General features: G+C 44.5%; 1 protein-coding gene across 1 annotated transcript in view; it reads left to right on the top strand.

Annotated features, from left to right (window-relative positions):
- The window catches only part of MDFI (MyoD family inhibitor), a 44,748-nt gene extending 27,839 nt beyond the window's left edge, over positions 1-16,909 (top strand). Inside the window, exons 3-5 of the mRNA XM_083445921.1 lie at positions 2,462-2,689; positions 13,324-13,596; positions 15,371-16,909. Of these exons, the coding sequence (XP_083302047.1) occupies positions 2,462-2,689; positions 13,324-13,596; positions 15,371-15,627 (758 nt within the window). The 3' untranslated portion in view covers positions 15,628-16,909. The remainder of the gene's footprint in view (positions 1-2,461; positions 2,690-13,323; positions 13,597-15,370) is intronic.
- The last annotated feature ends 3,212 nt before the right edge of the window (positions 16,910-20,121 follow it).

The following is a 20,121-nucleotide window of genomic DNA, read 5'->3' as shown; positions in this document are numbered from 1 at the left end:
GGGAAGAGGAAGGTCCTAGGGGGCCTACTCCCCCTCCCAAGAGGTGATGCGTGGCCAGCTGGGGGCCTGAGCATACTCTATGCCCTGTGAAGCAGGTTAGGTTTGGCAAAAAAACAAGCCGCTGTGTATAGGAATGCTGAAGCTGCAGTTAGTATCTGTGGGGAAAACCCATGTTCTCATGCATACAAACAAGATAAATACCATTAGAGGTGATCTGCAGCATACACAGAGCACATGAGATCTCACAAGACTTCAGCAAGATATTGCAAGATCTCACCAGAAGTAAATGCCGCTGCTGGCACTTTGTGGACACTGTTGCACTACACAGGTAAGAGAGGCATGGTGCTGGCTGTGAGGAGGTAGCAAGGGGGCAAGGTGGCAGCAGGGACAGCAGCTCGTTCCCACTTTGCCTCAAGTAGTGAAGCGGAATGTGCTTCCCTGAGAGCACAATAAGCAAATGTCATGGGCCTGGCCAAAATCAACAACTCCTAGATGTTGCTTGCTTTTTAAGTATTGCCTTTCGGCCTTCCACCTGTCCACTAGTCAAGATCTCAGAAATCAGGGCTTCCACCTTCTTTCTGGCAAGGTTCCTGTGCCTTCAACAGGTGTGTGTTGGGCAAGAAATCCAGCAGGAGCAGCTTTCCCCAACACAGAGGGCCCACAGCTGCATCTGTTGCGCCAAAAGGCACCGTGTGCCAACAGGAAAGTGGCATCGATAATTGGTGTTTGTGCATGAGATAAATTTAATTCTGAACGCCAGTGGCATCCTGGTGTAAACACCCCAGTGTCTCTCATCCACAGAACATTTCTGGCTCTTTCCTGATGGAATAAATGAGAGATCAGTATTGAGCACAACTGGTTTAGCGTAAGTGACCGTGCTTTGGCATTAATGGCAAGGAGATTCTGACATTGGAGCTCTTTCCGTTTGAGGCCAAACTCAGGCTGACAGAAGGGTTTATTGCAAATTAGATTAAGAGGGCACTTGGTCAACAGACCATATATGGCCTAGGAAGCTCTCATAAGGTCAGACTCCCCGCATTTCCTAATTTACAGCTGGGGAACCTGTGGCCTTTCAGATGTTGCTGAACCACAAGTCCCATTATCCCTGACCGTTGGCCATGCTGGTGGGGGTGGAGTATGACAACATCTGGAGGGCCACAAGTTCCCCTTTCCCGACTTAACAATGCAGGAAAAGTATCGCCCCTTATTTCTTCTTTCACAGTCCCTGTTACAAATGCATTTGTACAGTTAAACTATTCTCTTCCGTTGCACAGTGCTTAATACGCATTTGAGTCGCCCTTTTGTCCTTCCCATCAGGGTACTAAAAATATGGTAATGGAATACATTTTACTTATACTTTTAATGCGTCACAGCTCTGTGGCCTGGCTTAAACGTAGATATATTGGCTTATTAAGTAGATATATGCACGAGCCTTGCACCTGCACGCTCCAACCTCATACCACTCCTTTCTTCTTTGCTGCATGCTGCAACCCAGCACTTCTGGGGTTAATTAACTCTAGTTTTACATTAGACCTGAAGATACTAGGTTCTTGGAATCACAGGTGGGCAGAGGCCCTTGTGCTCATGTCCTGTTTGTGGGCTTCCCAAAGCCATCTGCTTCTCTAACAGGATGCTGGGCTAGAAGAGCTGTTGACCTCATCCCAGCCAGCTCTTCTTGTGTCCGAATGGGGAAATCTTGGTTAGTAGGACTGGAGCAAGTCAGGATCTTGAACCAGAGTTTGAAGATCCTAGTTTGTTCCTAACCTGGTAATCAGTTTCCCACTTTGGATATAATAAGTAATCAAAGTGGGCAACAGGCAAGGAAGTGGAATGGTTTTGAAGGAATGGGGATTCCTTTTTGATTCCAGGCTCAGTTATGTCCACTAGAAAAGAAGTATGATAGTTACAGGTCTGTCTGAAAAGAAATGACATGGCACACCATTGTACCTCTCTTCAGACCTTGGGGGTGAGAGGAAACCATGGCTAATAAACATAAGTAACATTGGATGTATTGCAATAAAGGGGTGCCACAGGGCGCACATTAGTGCTGCACTGAAAAATTGCTCTAGTGTTTTGTTCTGTGGCCATGTTGCAACAATAAAATAGGCTCAGTTCTGTGCCTGCTGCAATGCTAAAGCATCCTGCAAATTAGTCAGAAAAATAACCCTCTTTTGCAGGGTAAGAAAACTTTGGAGGACAGGTTTTAGCACAACAGTACCTTGTAGGTATCTCTGCTTAGTAAACTGAGATTTGTAGGTCTGAACGGATAAGTGTGTGTGTGTGTGTGTGTGTTTGAGAGAGAGAGAGAGAGAGAGAATGAACTTTAGTGTGCTATCCATCCTCTCTAATCAGGTGGGAGCTGTTGTGAGGATACCTCCTTTTCAGGACTTCAGGCATCAGGTGAGCCTGCTGTCATCAGCATAAAGCAACACTTATGCTGGAACTACCTCATGTCTTTCAGGCCAAGATACAAACACGTGCCCTTCCTCCATGCCGAATTCAGCGGTAGCACCAACTACTCCAAACTTTCCAACCTCAGCTCCTCATTCTCATAATCAGACCACAGATGTGAAGGAAGAAAACCCATCACAAGAACACTCAGCATCTTGCAGGTCCCTGGTGAATGGAACAGCGCCTTCCAAGAGGAAATCTGAGGACGACTCTGGAGTAGCGAGAGAAGCTATAACACGTATGTCTATTACCCCTGTCTCTAACTGATAGTAAGGTCTCCTGTCTCATGAAACATTTGTCAGTCCCACCTTTAAAAGTTACCAAAATCCCTCCCCCAAAGTTCACTTACTTTTGATAGGGCAATGAATTTGGGGTAGCATTCTTTTTTAGAAAGACAAAATCAGATTATCTTAAATAAAGAAGAATCGGGTGCAAGTAATGAAACTGTCAAAAATAAATTACATATGCTATTATAAACAAGATTGCTTTGCTTTCAGTAAATAAAAGGTCACCAACTCTTTACATATTGGTTCTCTGTCTACTACCTATTCGGATGACATTTTTTACTCCCTATATACAACGGAGCTGTTTGCAAAACCCTGGTCAATTACTCTTTAAATGATGGGCCTTTTCTGTTTTTAGCAGTATCTAGGAATAATCTTTTTTTATGCTGTTAGTAAAGATACTGTACTGTTAATACAAATTCATTTTGAAGTGAAATTTTTAAAAAGGTTAAAGGTATGTTTATAGTTTATCATCCTGTTGATTTCCTTCACCATTTCCATCCAGAACTGTTGCACAGCTGGGCGTGAGTCCGCAAATGTGCAAGAAAGAAGCAAAGGTAACATTATATTTCCTCCCATTTTCAGAGATCTTCAAGTTGTCTAGAGATGAATACACCAGTTTTGTATTTGTAGAATCATAGAATCGTAAAGTTGGAAGGGACCCAATGGTCATCTAGTCCAACCCCCTGCGATGCAGGAATCTCAGCTAAAGCATCCACGACAGTTGGCCACCAAACCTCTCCTTTAAAACCAACAAGAAAGGAGAGTCCACAACCTCCCAATGGAGACCGTTCCACTGTTAAACAACTTTGACTTTGTCCCTGCTAAGAAAATGTCTTTCAAATATTAGTCAATGACTGAGGCACGTATGTAGCCCATAAAACTCTCCTGCTTCCAAATCTTTCCTGATTATAAGATGGTAATATTTTAAATAATAAATCCCTTGTTCCTCTAGTGGTAGGAACTTATTTCTGGATCTTCATGCAATGTTCTTAAATATTTCTGGATCTTCATGCAATGTTCTGTTTCTAATTCCAATAGATACATGATTCCTTAACTGGAAATACAAAAACTAATTATTGCCCACTTTCTGATTCCCCCACTCCCTTTCTTGCACTCACTCGTGGCTGCATAGAAAAAAATTGAAGTGTGACCAGGATACAACAGCTGTCATTTAGAAATCTGAAGAACAGCCAGTACAGAGTAATCCACAGAAATTTGGGGTGGACATGCACAATCTCCTTCTATTGAGAGATTAAACTTTGATTTATACCATTCTCAGGGATGTGAAGTCCACCCTGTAGAACTAGGTGATTACATGTGAGGTTGTCACCATCAAGAGAATAACTTCTTTGCATGGAGGCTGTTGAGCCAGGAAGTGCAGATGTTCACCCACAATGCACAGCTCCCTTCAGCAGTCAGTGCAAGCACACACTGACTGGTGTGAAAGTTACTTGATATACTGGTGCACAAAGCTCTTTTGGCCTAACCTATCTCTATTACTGCCATCTATTGATGCTGTTTTTAGGTAGGGAAGCCCTCCAGCTAAATCAGGTAGAGGTAGGCATTCAGACTAAATGCCCAAGAAACAGATCATCTAGAAGCATCATTTCAAAGTGGTGATGCCATGGGTCTTGGGACACAGATCTGTGTCGAGATAAAGTCGCACCAGAAGCTACTTTGAGGGCCAGACTGCACATTACAGGTTAACACATGTCGTGGTAGCCTGATAACCCATTTCCCCCCTGGAAGCTTTGAGAGGGTGCTATTACGACCATAGTGGCAGAGGCTAGCACCCATCGCCTCGCTTTTCTGCTCCCAATGGCACCTTCCATAAGTAGACAACAGGAAAACAAGGAAGGGGAGATTGCCCTACCCTAAAAAGACTGATCCCTTCTGGGCACTAACATGCCCTTTCATCCCTCAAAGGCTTTCCCTCATTTAGGAAAATACTTTGGGTGAGTTCTGCAAATCATTTGTTGCGCAGGCATATATATAGAACAAAAGGTTACTGGGGAAAGGGTACTAGAAACACTGTCGTAATGAAACCGTGCAATTCTGAAGCCACATGCTTGCCTGCGAGCATCTGGTGCTGGGCTGCTTGCCTGTTGACATTCTGCATTCATGAGTCACTCTGCAGTCATGCTGCACCCTCTGCAGAGAGGGAGCTTTCAGCAGCTACGCTCCCAGATGTTGCGCCTCTGCTGTAGGTTTTTACACACACACACATCGCCACTGGCCCTCAAACCACTCCCTGAGGTGTCTTCCTCAAACGAAAATTCCTTGAAGGAGAGATCTTTCTCCTTAGGAGAAGCTTTTGATTTTGCAAGCATGCTATAAATTGTGCTTTTCCCCTCCGCCACAAAGAACATTACTGAGAGCGAGGTTTTTGCTCCGCCATGATCTGACCTAATGTGCATCTCCATATTCAAGTGGAATTGTTTGTGAATCATATGTCACAGTATCGTCATAGCTAGGTCATCCAAAGTAGACCTCTCATCTTTAACTGGCAATGCCAGTGTTGGTCTTGTGCTTTCATTTAAGGCACTCCAACTTAACACCATTTGGGATCCTATTTTGCATTCTTCTGAGCTAGCAGAGTGGGGATTATTGAGAATAAAACCATCTAGAGAAATAAATATGTCTAGAGCGATAATGGGGAACTTCTGACTTGCAGACCTAATTAGACCTGCCAGGCCTCCCTGTTTGCTCTGTAATGTCATTTTGGCCAAGCTATCACGAATGTCATCAAGTTTGGGGCAGGCAAAGGTGAGGCTGGGTTGAAGGGAGTTTGCAGGTACCATGGAACAGCTGATCTGCAAAGCCTGGGTGTACAGTACTTTGCAAGCACAGCTGATCAGCTGGTCATTGATGCCTGAAAAGAACAGTGCTTCTGAAGCTACAGTGATCAGCTGATCATCAGGGCTTCCATTCACAGCGCTATACAAAAATATGCATCACTGGATGTCACTGCGACATCAACTGTTTATCAGACTTGGTCCCTGGAGTGGGGGGGGGGGAGATAAAGACCCAGTTCCTCATCCCTGATCTAGAACAAGTCCTAGCTACCTTACAACAGTACAGTGGTACCTTAGGTTAAGTACTTAATTCTTAACCTAAAACTGTTCTTAACCTGAAGCACCACTTTAGCTAATGGGGCCTTCTGCTGCTGCTGCACCGCTGGAGCACGATTTCTGTTCTCATCCTGAAGCAAAGTACTTAACCCGAGGTACTATTTCTGGGTTGCCGGAGTCTGTAACCTGAAGCATATGTAACCCGAGGTACCACTGTATGACTAGAGTGACCAGATCAAAGGAATACTCATGGCGTTAATGCATCCACCAGATTACGACACTTCTGTTAGTTCTGGAACTTGAGTCGGAACTTTTTGCTGTGCTTACATAGCAGGTAGGATCATCACTCTTTAGTTGGTATTGGGTAGGGAGAAGCCAAGATGTTGCATTTATTTCATTACTGTACAAACATTCCCTTAGGAACCTAGGAAGCTGCTTTGCAGTGTGTCAGACATTTGGTCTGCCTAGTTCAGCACTGTATACAGTACATTGACTGGCAGTGGCTTTCAGTCAGGAGTTTCTCCCAGCCCTACATGAAGAAGCCATTGTAGATTTGACCTGGGACCGTCTGTTCTATTGTTGAACTACATCTCAAAAGCGATGGTCCTGAAAAACAAAACTGAGCCTACTCCAAATTGAAAGAACAAACATGTTTCTAGTGATGCAAGGCTCCATTTTTCACTATACTTGGGGCTGTGTGCCAATCGTGGATGTGGCCAAAAGTAGATGTGGCCAGTCAGCAACTTTTCACACACAGGCCCCCTCCTCTGCTGATCTGTGCAAATTATTTCCTCTTCCCTGCCCCTCAAATAATAAGAGGGGCAATTTTGCAGCCCTAGCTTGAACCTCTCAGCCCACCTCAGTGCTGTGTCCACTTGATTATTTTTTTGCTGCCACCGCAGCTGGAGGAGGAGAAAAGCACAGAGAGTGAAGAAAGAGCTGCGAGTGGAGGGGGCCATTTCCCCATCCTTTGGACCCCAAGGGAAACTCAACAAACCTGCTGGAACTGAGCGTGAAAAGTGCAGCTGAATGGGACCCAGCTATGGGTAGCGTGAGGAAGTAACATCCACCTTGAGCCTGACCATAAAGAGCAAATCTGGAGTGCGAGACTAAGGTCATGTCTGCTGTTTTCAGGATCTCTTCTCATTGTGAGACTTCTGTGGGTCAGCTGAGGGTTTGTTCAGACCCTGGGTGAGAACCCAGAGGCTGTGGGGGGAAAATGAATTGATACCGATTTATATATATTAGTAACCTTGCATCAATGTAACATTTTTATATGTAATTCCGTGCTATAATATTTTTGTTTAACATGTCTGTTGTTGCTTCAGTTTTCTGTACACTGCTTAGAGGTATTTTAAATATAGAAATTGAGTCATCATTACTGCCAAAATCAATGGGGTTGGGTGTGTTGTTGCTTTTTTGGCAGGGCAGAAAAATCTGCTTGGAGGGGGGTCAGATCAGATGTCGGTCACCCCGGCTTTAAATAAATAAATAAGCTTGGCTTAATCCCTCCCCCCCCCCATATTTTTTCCCTTCAGAAAACAGGACCAAAGGATTATGAATAGAATATGTGTGCAGCCCCTGTTCACTTTGGTGAGCTTGCATAAGGGAAGCTCCCTGTGGATTGTATCAAATGGGTCTTCGGACTACTTGCCCTTTATTCACCCCTGGAACAGAGAAAGCTTTTGAAACGGTCCAGGTTGCTAATGGTGAATTGGGTGTTGGCCTGGTTTGAGAAAGGAGACTGTGTTGAAAAGCCAGGAAAAAAACCTATAATAAATGGCTGGGAATGAAATTCTTATCATCAGTGGAATTCCCACCTGTAATTATCTGATTAGGGGATTCACCACTCTATAATTTCATCCCCGAAATAATGATGATTATAATGGTTCACTCATGCCACTGCAGTTAAGGTCATGTCAGTGTGTGAACCCATATTCTCATGGGCTCTATTTGAACTCAGCTGGTGAAATTCATTCTTAGCCTTAAGCTGAAACTGAAAACGAGGCAGATGTGCATATAGCAAGGAGCTTCTCCCTCTTAGAAAAGTTTTAACTAACGATAAAGCTTTTGCTCCCGTCACGTTGCAGATAAGGAGCTATAGGTGTGCTTGGATACTGCAACCATTAGCATTGAGCAAGAGACTTGTGCAGTCACTGATTGTCCTGCTGCCATTAGCATGCTAATGTGCGGCTTCTGAGGTCAAAAGGTAGGGGAGAAACCTTACAACTGGCATTCTGTCAGAATGAAAACCTCAGCACAATGTGTTTTCAAAATGCTGATCCTTGCACACGCAGGTCATGGATAGGTCAAAACCTTTATTTAACAGACGGTTGAATTCGAAAAGGCTTTGTGTTGGAAAGGGCTATGTGTATGCAAAGGGAACTTCTGCTGATAGGATAGTGCCTCACCATGTCACAATATGAATGAGACAAGTGTGGTGTCGGGAGTGGGACTTTGGGTTTGGGCAGAGGGCAGCAAGGTTCAAGTCCTCTTAAGCCCCATCCAGCCATTTTCTTGCACACCGCAAGAGCAGGTAGGGAGAGCAGGCCTCGCTCAGTGACCCTGTCCCTCACATTATGGTTGTGATGACCTGTCCCTTCAGCTCTCCATTCCTTTGGGCTGAATTTCTGCTCTGGGGAGTCTTCTCTATTCATGATTTTTCAAGGTTCTGATTCATGTGGGAGCTTCCACAAGTATAGGAAGCTTTCCCTTTGCAGGCCATCACCCTGGAACATGCACGACGTGATGGGGATGGGGGCAGAGATAGTGTGTGTGTGGGTGCTCTTCCCTCCCAACCTGCCCTCTTCAGCACACCTGATTAAGAGCTCTTGTCTCTTTGCCATCTCTAATCCTATAATGATCCTCCCTCCCTCCAGGTACGGTTGTCAGTGACTATGCTTGGAACTGAAAATGATCTTGGCAACTATAAACAGTAACTGCCACCTGTCCATCCAATGTCCTTTGGGAATATTGATTGAAAAGTGGTATAGACGTTTCATAAGTAAATAAAAAATAGAGAGTGATTATTCATAATCATGATTGCACTCATTGGCCAGCAGTTTCCCTCTCCTGAGCATGAACTCTCCAGCAGAAACATAACCCTTCCTACGAGCCTGGCCCTACCATTCCAGTTCTATGCAAAACCACAAGATAACTAGTATATCCATGCTCATTTTATGATACCTTTATTAACTACCAATAGCTCTGGTTCACTGAAGAATCCTCTCTTGCTTAGCCTCATGTACAGGTGTGGTATGTATGGGAAGAAGAAACACTTTGTTTTACGCAGGTCTCTGTAATATTTGTAATATTTCCCTACAAGCCTTTAATGAGTCAACTTTCCTATATAATGTCTGTCATTTGTCTCTTAATGTGAGTGACTTCACAAGCTTCCTGAGCAGTGGAACAAATAATAATTTAAGATAACTAGGTGGCCATTCTGGTGCTTTGCCATTCTAAAATGTTGGCTTCTGATCCAGAGATGCCCTCTTACCACCATCAAACTAATATTGGCATCCTACTGTATCTGGCAGATGTCTCTATTGGCAGAGCCAAGCTCAGATCCAGGAAATGGCAGCTGTGTTTCTTGGTGCCTACAATTCCACCTCTTTTCTCCTTGAGTCCATGTGTGTCAAAATAGAATCCTGTGTCAACTTAACACCCTCTGGTAGGTTACCCATGCTAGAGAAACCAAGATCGCCTTTTTGCCACCTACTGTGCATTGCTCTGCTCCCCCACTATCAGGAGACAAGAAACATCTTGTGCTGGAAGGTTGTGCATGATGCTTTCAGTATGACTCAGTCCTGGCCCTTTTCATCCCAGAAATTCAGGAGTCCTGTCCAGCTGACACCCCAAAGAGAATGCAGCGTCTGTTCCCTGGATTGGCTCAAGATAATTTCTGCTCTCAAGCCTTTCTGCTGAATCACCGCGTGTTTACAGATCAGAGAGGAGAGAGAAATGTAAAGTCTAGCAGAGGGAAAAAACAAGCCCTAGCTTGGAGGGAGAGGGATGAGGTGAATGTGTGGCGAGTTATTTGTTTGGGGGCCAATCACGTCATTTTCCTTAACCCTATCCTGATCTGGATAGCTGGTTTATAAACTGAAAATCAGAAGCGTATGCAAGAGGTTGCAGGTTCCAATGGTGCGTGCATATCCCCAAATATATTTCTTGGCTAAAGCCATTCAAATGATTATTTCCATGACTTGGCCACTGCCAAACTGCAGTTTGCAATCTCTTGCACTTAGTAGTTGACACACTTTACATTCATGACTGTCGCTTTGGTAGTGCTAGAATTAAGGGGGAGACCTGACTTCCTTCACTCCTTTTTTTTAAAAAATGTCTACAGTTGGAGAGAATTGGGAGAGATGGATTTTGGGAATTTCATAATTTTATTTTTTCCTATTTAATGGTGGCTTTGGGCAAGTTACTCACATCTTTGCGTCACTTCCCAATTTCTCTTTAAACTGATTTTCTGTACATTTACATGTCAAGTAAGAATGCCACAACATTGTTAAGTGATGCCTCCAAAAATTAGTAGAGCGCCGCCACTTAGATCTGAGCAAGAACTGCTTCCCACTGGGCTGGTGTACATGCCTTGAAACCTTCCAGTGCTGCGTACATGGCAGAGCAGTGGGAGGTCTTTATTGTACACAGGCCTCCCCCTGTCTTACTGTTGCCGCCATGCATACTGTGGAACCTCTCCTAAAGTCAACGGAGCTACTTTGACACAACCGGACAATGGTCTGTAATCACAATTGCTCTTCATTCTTGAACAGTTTGTGGTTGAGGCTCGGAGGGGGGTGGGGGATCCCAGGCCAGCAGATGCATGCCATTCATAGCAGAGGTTTGGCTGGTTCTGCCCAGAGAGGAGACTGCAGCTTCATAAAAGGGAAAGGTCCATGTCCCAAGGCTCCAAACGTAGGCTGAAGACCCCAAAGAAGTTTTGCTCTCTTCCTCACCACCAAGGAAGAGCAAAAATTGATTTTAGGAGTCTAGAATGTCTCTGTTGTCCAAGCAAATGGCCAGCATGGTTTTCCTTTTGTTTTCGGCTGTGATCCTGTCTATGTGTTGGAGATGGTGTTTCTGGTTTGTTTTTGTGTGTTATTACATATTTTGTATTCTTGTTTTGCATTTTTATGTATTTTTGTGAACCGCCCTGTGATCTTCACATGAAGGGTGGTAAACAAATTTAATAATTAAATAAAATAAGTACAATTCCACATAAATAGCAAGGAAAACCATGCTGGCCATTTGCTTGGACAACAGAGACATTCTAGACTCCTAAAATCAATTTTTGCTCTCCCCATTGTCATTTGGAGACTTGAATGAGCCATTGGGACCAAACATTTATTTTCTAGGGAAGAGACACACAGCTAACTCTCGACTTGCCATTGCATACATTCAATTTTCACATGTGTTACCATTCAGTACAATAATAGCCTGTATTTCGGAAGTCGCAGCTTACTTTGCCTCTGGGTTACTGTGGATATGTGAATGTTCAAGAATGTACAGTATGTGATGTTAACCACATTTCCACTTGATAGCTAGTATAATTTTTGTTTGTTTTTCAGAACTCATTGAAGTAAAAAAAGTGTGGGAGGGGGAGGAATAATCATTTAAAACTACTATTCCCTGAGGAAAATATTGGGTTTACTTTATTTCACATTTTGTATGGATTTGTGTAATACACAGGTAAGAGCTCCTATAATCTCCCTCCCCCCACATTTCTACATACACTTATGAAAAGGCAATGCCAAGGCGCACAAAGACATCTTTTAACCACAGGGAATGGTCAGTACAGAAAACAAAAGGTTCAAAGTCAACAGCATTCCCAAAAGGCCTCAAACATTTTAGAATGGAAGTCACTTGGGGTTTTGGTATTATTAAAATATTTATAATCCACTTTCCTGTCCTAAAGAATAACCAAGGTGACTGGCAAAAAACAAAACCCCAACAAGAAAGAATTCATTCCGTAACATTTTTTTTAACCCATGAATGAGAGAAACTCCACAGCAGAAGCAGATGTCTTACAGAAGGTACCTTCTTCCAGAGATCAGCATACTTTGGATCTCAAAAACCAGGCCAGGGAGTGTGTGTTTTTACACTGTAGGAAATAGTATGCAACCTGCATGTACATCAGGGGTGGGGAACCTGTGGCTCTCCAGATGATGGACTACAACCCACATCAACTCCTGACTATTTGCTGGGCTGGCTGGTGCTGAGCTACAGGTCCCCATCCATGCTTACATCATCACATTTAGTGATTCTACATGCAGTGAAAGATGCTTGCATGATCATCAGACCTGATAATCTATGCACAGATTGCTAAACTATCTCCCATACAGAAATGTCTTCAATATATTGTTTATTATTTATTGAACTCTCCTAAAATGACCAGTTGCTATCCTCCATTACTTTATTAGTTATTAATCTTTCTTGCCACATCATTGTTGCACATTCCTTCGGACAAATTTACTGCATACATTTAAAACTGTTTAACTTACCCTGCTCTCAGTTTAGCCTTTACTATATTTGGCTGTTTAATTTTTTCCTACATCCAGTACTTATAGCCTCTAAGAGCCAACAAAGTGAGAATTCAAAGCAATAAAATGGGAAAAAACTATAAAAAGGAAACTTCTAATCAACAGTGTAGAGGACCTGTGAGCAAACATCACAAAAGAATCTGTATTCCTGGTGCAGAACTGATTCCAGCAATCTCATTCTCTTTCAAACTTGTACCAAAACTGCACAGCACTGGCCCTGTAGATTATTTCAGGAGGATAGCTCACTGCTGTGTATGACCATTACTGAATTTGGAACAAAGTCTATTCTAGGACCAGCCCCCACCCCTCCGCCTAGCTAGTCTTCTGGACAAATACAATACTTTCTGCAAACTGTAGGTACAAAGCTTTTAATTGTGTAGCTTTCATAATGGTTATTCAGCTGAAAAAGAAATAGCTTACAGCCTGAAATCACAAAACTCAATTTGGATTTTGTTCAGGGAGCTGTGGAGGTGATGTTGTTTGCTTGGAAGAGGGATACAGTGGTACCTTGGGTTAAGCACTTAATTCATTCTGGAGGTCCGTACTTAACCTGAAACTGTTCTTAACCTGAAGCACCACTTTAGCTAATGGGGCCTCCCGCTGCTGCCACGCTGCCAGAGCATCCTGAAGCAAAGTTCTTAACCCGAGGTAATATTTCTGGGTTAGCGGAGTCTGTAACCTGAAGCGTATGTAACCTGAGGTACCACTGTATTGTAAACGTTCTGAAATACTTTAGGTTTATCGTTTTGCAAATTATTTTTAAAATTATGAAAAGAAAGGCGGGTTGAGGGGAACTAAAAGCAAAATGTGAAGAGACAAACTGTTGCAAAGCCAAGTATTCCCCCCCCCCCAACATAACGGAGTCCACAATTTCTCAATGCTTCTGAGGGCGGTGTGGAATCCTAGATATATTTCTGTCAGAGCTGCATAGGCATTATGTTCTATAATCTTTCTCTTCCTCCCTAACAGGTCAGCCCCAAAGCCGAGTAACTGTCCGGACCCCTCCAACCTCGACTTTGATTCCCCTGCTGCAGAATGGTGCTGGGCATGTGTCAGACCTCAGTGCTTCTAACGGCGAAGCTGGGAATGGTACCTTGTGCTCTGAACGCAGCTCACTGTCGGGCTCCCAGAAGCCTCATCGGAAGCTACAGTCTCATCACTCCATCAACAGCCAGATCAGTAAAAAGAGCAAAGGCAGCTCCAAATCAGCATCATCTCAGATACCTACTGAGGCACAGGAAGGTACCTCTCCCCATACCTTAATATTCTTCAGCTACTGCTAGAGTTTATTTGGTGCTTCGTTCATCGGGAGGAGAGTAGAAAGCACCACCACACCAGTGACTGGATGGTAGAGAATGTGAAGGTGGAAACACTGGTGCTCCTGATTACTACTTTTTAGTATATACGCTACCTGTTTTGTTTCCAGACACATGGAGTGGGTCAATGCCTGCATTAAGATGCATGTCTTATCCATAGGAGATATTCTAACCCGAGTTCCAGTTCATGCAATTACAAAGCCAATGATTCATTAGACAGACATGACTGGACCCCAGCCAGCCAGCAAGCCAGCCAGGGTCCACAGAGTCTCAGTGGTAGGACTGGAGAATGGTCAGCAACAGAGGGCAGATTCAGTGGAAGGATGCAGGCAGCAAGTGGAAGCCAGGACAAGATCAGGGGCAGTTCAATAGGCCTGAAGAAATGGGCCAGAGAGAGAAGAAAGCAAAATTATGGAGATGGATTTTAGAGTTGCTATTCTCACAACTCTTGTTCAGTGTCTGAAACAATTTGATTACATGCACATGTTCATTTGCATTAGCTTTTGAACCTGTATGCCTTCCCTCTTTTAGGATTTAGTTACTTTAGCTACCACAGCAGCTGTTGGTTCTTCCTTTTAGGACTTGTGTATGATTCATCCTGATTCTTCATCTAAGTCGTATGGCAATTGCAGAGAAATGCAGCCTTCACAAGGGAGGTGGACATATCATCCTTTGGGGGGCTAGTGGCGGTACAGTCTCCTATACTTTCCACTGCGCACTAAAGCACAATGCAGGAGTGAGAAATGTTTCATGGGGAGTTGTCCCCTGGATCCCTTTACTATGAAGCTGCTGAGTGGCCCTTGCTTGAGAACTGGAGAGTATTATCTGCACTGTGGCATTGTGTGGCGTGCTGAATTACTGACACAGCAATTTTGCCCTGCAGTTGTTGGTGCTAATTGCTATAACCATTTCTGCCTATGGGCACTCACCATTGGCCAAACATCTGGAGGTTGTATGCCAGTAGTGGGTGTGGCCCAAAGTAAACATGGCCACTTCAGGCTCCTAAACTAGGGGTTGGCACCCTGGCTGGGTGGGTGGGTGGAGAAAAAAGAGAGACTGTGTGGGGTGGGGGAATGCTCCAAATCAGACCTTGCAGTTCCACATCATTATTTTTGCAGCTGCAAGAGGCTGGCCACTGTTTCTCGGCAAGAGACCTCAAGGGACTGTTGATGCCAGCGAGCCAGTAGATGAACTCTCACTATCTGTTCTCCCTTTCAACCAGTTGTGGGGCACCTGGCTTATGATGGGATCTTCTCTGGAAGAGAGAGGATTTCTAGTTACGTATGTTCAAAAGGAAGGTTCGGGCCTTAATTCATGTCACTGTACACAGTGTTGATGTTAACTTTCCGAAGCTGGCCAGGCTCTCAATCGCATGACCACTGAAGAGATTCCTAGGTGATTTCTCCCTAGCCATAGCATCCCAGATAATTACTGACTCTCATCCAAGTGTCTGCAGCATCTTCTTTCACCAGACTGACCCCAGATGCCTTGATATACTGAAATGCAACATTTGTGCTTTTCTTAGCATCGGTAGATTTTTGGAGCAATGCCTTTGCAGAATGCTATGCACAATGGTATCTTCTGTTTCTTCCTGTCTTCTGGCTCTGGTGCAATCACTTCTCTCCATGCCTGGTTTCAGCTTCCCACACTTGGCTCTCTTTTGCTTGCTTTTTGATATTCTCTTTTCTTTCTGCTTCCAGATTGCTGTGTCCACTGCATCCTCTCCTGCCTCTTCTGTGAGTTCCTGACCCTCTGCAACATCATGCTGGACTGTGCCACTTGTGGCTCCTGCAGCTCCGAGGATTCTTGCATCTGCTGCTGCTGCTGCGGCTCTGGGGAATGCGCCGATTGCGACCTGCCATGTGACATGGACTGCGGCATTATCGATGCATGCTGTGAGTCGGCTGACTGCCTTGAGATCTGCATGGAGTGCTGTGGCCTGTGCTTCTCCTCCTGAGACATGCAGCCAGATCTCATGCCCTGAATAGAAACTGAATGTGCGGGAAACCTTGTCAATGAGGTCTCTCCACTGTTCTCCCCCGCCATCCAATAATCTGAATCCAAAGAAGCTAAGTTTGAAACAGCAGATGAGCCCTGCGGAGGGGACCCAAATTCTGGGCTGCAGAACTGCTTGGGAACAAGATGTGCAGGATTCTTGAAGGACAAGTGGTGGGCGTGCTTGCTTTATCTCTCCCCTCCCACCAGATTCCTCCCAATGGCAGCTGGGGGAGAGGAGTGTTCCTGCTGCCTGAGCCAAGAGCAGACAAAGATTAGCTGCACATCCAGCTATGTTGCTTGGCCGGGATCTGGAGCAGTCACACGGAGCCCAGAGATGGGCATGATGTGCTGCCTGGGTCTAGCGTGCCAGTAAGCTGTGCCACCTACTGGCCGTCGGGTCCTGCTGCTGTTCGACTCCTGGGTATTTCTCCCCTTAGTTCTGGTGCTTTTCGTTTGGCAAAAGTGCCTTAAGTGTACTGATGTCAACTAGCTGGCAGCCTTGCTCTCTCCTGGCTGGCCACTGAACATCTCCGGCGCCCAAGAGGATGGCAGCTAGCCTAGTGTGCCAAGATGGAATGTTTTCATGCAGCTGCTCTGGGCTGATCCCTGGCCCTGTAACAGAATTCTTCCAGTGGCAGAAAGAAAGGAAGCCAAAGCCTCAGAGCAGCCCCTAATCCCATGAGAAAGTGACTTGTGAGCAGCCCCTCCACAACTGTCAGCAGCCAGGAGCTGACCTGTTCTGTGAACTTTTAAGAGGACTCGTATCTCACCCCTAACTCCCCTACCCAAATCCTTTAGTCAACTTTTTGCAGTGGACATATCGGTGCTGAGATTAGACAGTCCCATCCAGTCATCTCCATACACATTCAAGGATCTCGATGACATATCTGGTGTTTGAATGCAATACTTTTAAAGGAGCTTTTTCCTGAGGATGAGGATGTACTTCATAGGTGTGGAAGGGGATAACAGGAGCCTCATTTCTGTGCCTTTTCCCCACAGCAGGCAAACACTAGGCCTAATGCAAAGGCAGCAATCCATTTGATACTGGACACTGACATGACAGCCTTCCAAGAGAGCCATCCAAAATGATAGCCTGTTTTGGGACCATAAAGGGGAACAACAGATGCCGCTCCAAATGTAGACATCCTTGCCGTGGGAGTCCTCAAATCCCTTTCAGTGATGGGTTTATATTTTGTCTTTCCATTGTTATTTGTTACTGTAAATAAAACGTTAAAAAATCACTTTGAGCCAGAGAATACTTCAGTGTTGTGTACTGGCTTTAGGGGTGAAACTACCACACACTGATAAGCAGACACCTTTCCTGGGGTCATTTTACCCCAGTACAAATCACACACACCACATATTAAGTGCATGAAGCATTAGCTGCCATAGTGTGTTTTAAAAAACCATGCCAGTGGTGATTAATTAATAAGCCCATGCACATCTTGTATTTGGGTTGTCATATCTAAGCACAAAATGTTTTGTTTCAAATAGCCTAAATTTATAAATGGAGGACCTTTTTGGGAAGGCATTCTTTAAGACTGAGACAGGCAGGGAGTAAATTCCTAGATCAGAGCATCTGAAATGGGACTCACTAGATATATCCCTCCTCCAAAAAAACGACTGGAAAGAGCTGAAGAATTGCAGGGGCGTTGCGCTGGAATGAGTGGTTCTGACTTTTGGAGCCTTTGCACATCTCTTAATTCCTTAGCATTCAATGATGAACGCTGTTTGGAGAACAAGGTCGTTTTGGGTTTGATTATACTGCATCCAGGAAAAAAGGTCTAGTAGCCAGACTGCTCCATTTTTTATGGAAGTGTTCAAAACTCTCTGGGTTGTGCTCCAGACTGTCGGCGAAGGCTTTGCATGATAGAATGCTCTCTGTATAAGCCCCCTTAACATGGTGCTCTCGTGAACTGGTGACACAGGTAACTAAGTCGCTGTGGGATGATGGCACCTTTACCCCCATGCTTTGAGATCTGCTGGGAAGGGTGGGGAGCAGCCAGGCTCATGCTCCGGTGGTGACACTGGATAGGACATCCTTGTTTGTGGAACTCCCTGTGGAGGTACAGCTCTCCCCCTAGTCAGCTTTTTGACGTCAACTGAAAACTATCTTTTCCTTTGGGCTTTTGGGAGATAAACATGTGGAGCCCAACAGTTATTATTTTGTCTGCTGCTGTCATTCCTTATTATTGTAATATGTTTGGATAAGGAGGTCAAATTCTGCTCTGTGGTATTTTATCTGACGTTTATGTAAACCGCCCTGGGATCCTATGGGGTGAAGGACAGTTTAACAATTAAAAATGATTATGGACGATGACGATTTTAGCCCTGTCCCTGACATTGCTGGGCTGTTCTCAGCCCTTTGCATTTTGGGGAATAAGCTTCGGAAGTGGAGAGCTTCTTCTGCCTTTGTAGGTTCCTCACATTTTATATTTCAATCATCTAACATATAATGGGTCTGGGAAGAGCTTTGAGTTAGGACTAAATGGGCAGCCCCTGTGGGTGGTATTCAGTGAAGTTTTACTCAGAGCAGATCAACTGAAATTAATGAGTATGACTAAGTTAGGTCCCTTAATTTCAGTAGGTCTACTCTTGAGTAAAACAGGCACATATTTGGCATCTTCAAAGAAGAATCCATCCCCACTAGAACATCTGGGCTGAGACATGGTAGAACCCTTGGCTGACCCAGGTCTGCTGACCAGGCCCTTCCAATTCCCCTATTTTCCTGTGGGGAAGTTTTCTCTTGTGCTTATGGGAGGGATGCATTTATTCACCACCAAGTCCTTGCAAATTATCACGGGCCACCCTCCCTCCATATTGATGGCCATCTTGTTAAGAAAGAATAAATAGCATAAATGCTCTTCAAAATGTGAAATATGTTGGCTAATTAATTACACACATGCTAACATGTTCCTAATTAGCTTTCGTGGACATCTTATTTCCTAAAAATACCATGGCAAATAATTCGATATTAAATACCACAAAGGGGGCAAGGGAACACATTCACAAAATATATTATTAAGCAGCTGGTTTTCAAGGGCTTGCTGAGACAACAATCCCTAAATTTCTAGACAAAAATGCCTGCAAGAAGTTTTAGAGGCCTCGCAAACAGATCACAGATTTAAATGACTTGAAAGATAATCAGAAGCTCTTGGGTCCTTTGCTGAATGTTGGGTAAGCATTGCTAGGGGTCCTGAAGATTGTGTCTATGGCTTTAAAATGGGAATGGGGAACCTGGGACCTTCCAACTGTAGGACTCCCAACCCCCAGCAGCCCCATCAAGCATGGCCTGCGGACTCTAGGATGATGGGAGTTGGAGTTCAACAACATTCCAAGGATTAATAGGTTCTCCATCCCTGCTAAAGCAGCAATAGAGGTTAAGCTGTTACTGGAGCTACTCTCTTACTGTGCTACCGGTGCCAGCATCTCTCTTCTCTCCTGCCTCCATGAAAAAGCAGCAACAGGATTTCACTTTCTCCCCGCGCAAACAAGGTAGGAGAATTGAGCTGGTGATGTGGGAAGAACAATGGCTCCATCCTCCTTGGCTGCTTTGGACATTTTAAATATACACCCAACAACTGTGGGTGGAGTGGGCAGAGGAATGCCAGGTCACATCTGTTTTCTTAAGTTTAAAATTCTGTGCCTCCCTCCATCATTGATTCCAGGGCAGTGCATGGCATGGTTTAAAACAAATAAAACACAACATGCAGTAATAACATATCATACGGCATGAAACAATGTCAGCAACAGCAGGAGACCCACCTCTCAAATGTACTTTATATACTTTAAAGGTCTGGGGAAATAAATAAACGTCTCTTGGTTGCCAAAGACAACAAGGGATGCCGTAGGTAAGCTTCCCTGGGGAAGGTCCTCCATAGATGGGACATCACTGCTGAAAATGTCCTTTTCTTGGTTACCACTTGCTTCCCCTGTTTAATAAAACAGTTTTGTTCTCAACTTTTTTGTGGGACCTGAATCAGTAGTTGAAGTCCAATGCACATTCATCTCTCAGCTCCCTCCTTTCTTCGTCAGTCTCTTGCTTTTACTCTGTTTCTGCCTACCCCCACCTGATCACTGATTTCAGCAACATGAACAGTGCATGAGGTTCTCACTCAGCAAATTGCAGAGTAATCATAATCATAATAATTTTATTATTTATCTGCTGCCCTTCTGACTGGGTTGACCCAGGTACTCTGGGCAGCTCCCAACAAAATACTGTGGTGTTGTTGTTTAGTCGTGTCCAACTCTTCGTGACTCCATGGACGAAAGCACGCCAGGCACTTCTGTCTTCCACTGCCTTCCGCAGTTTGGTCAAACTCATGCTGGTAGCTTAGAGAACACTGTCCAACCATCTCGTCCTCTGTCGTCCCCTTCTCCTTGTGCCCTCCATCTTTCCCAACATCAGGGTCTTTTCCAGGGAGTCTTCTCTTCTCATGAGGTGGCCAAAGTA

The sequence above is a fragment of the Podarcis tiliguerta genome (assembly GCF_965153285.1).
Source record: "Podarcis tiliguerta genome assembly, chromosome: 6".
NCBI classification, from domain to species: Eukaryota; Metazoa; Chordata; class Lepidosauria; order Squamata; family Lacertidae; genus Podarcis; species Podarcis tiliguerta.
Note: the sequence above shows the minus strand (reverse complement) of the source record. Positions and strands in the feature narration are given on the sequence as shown.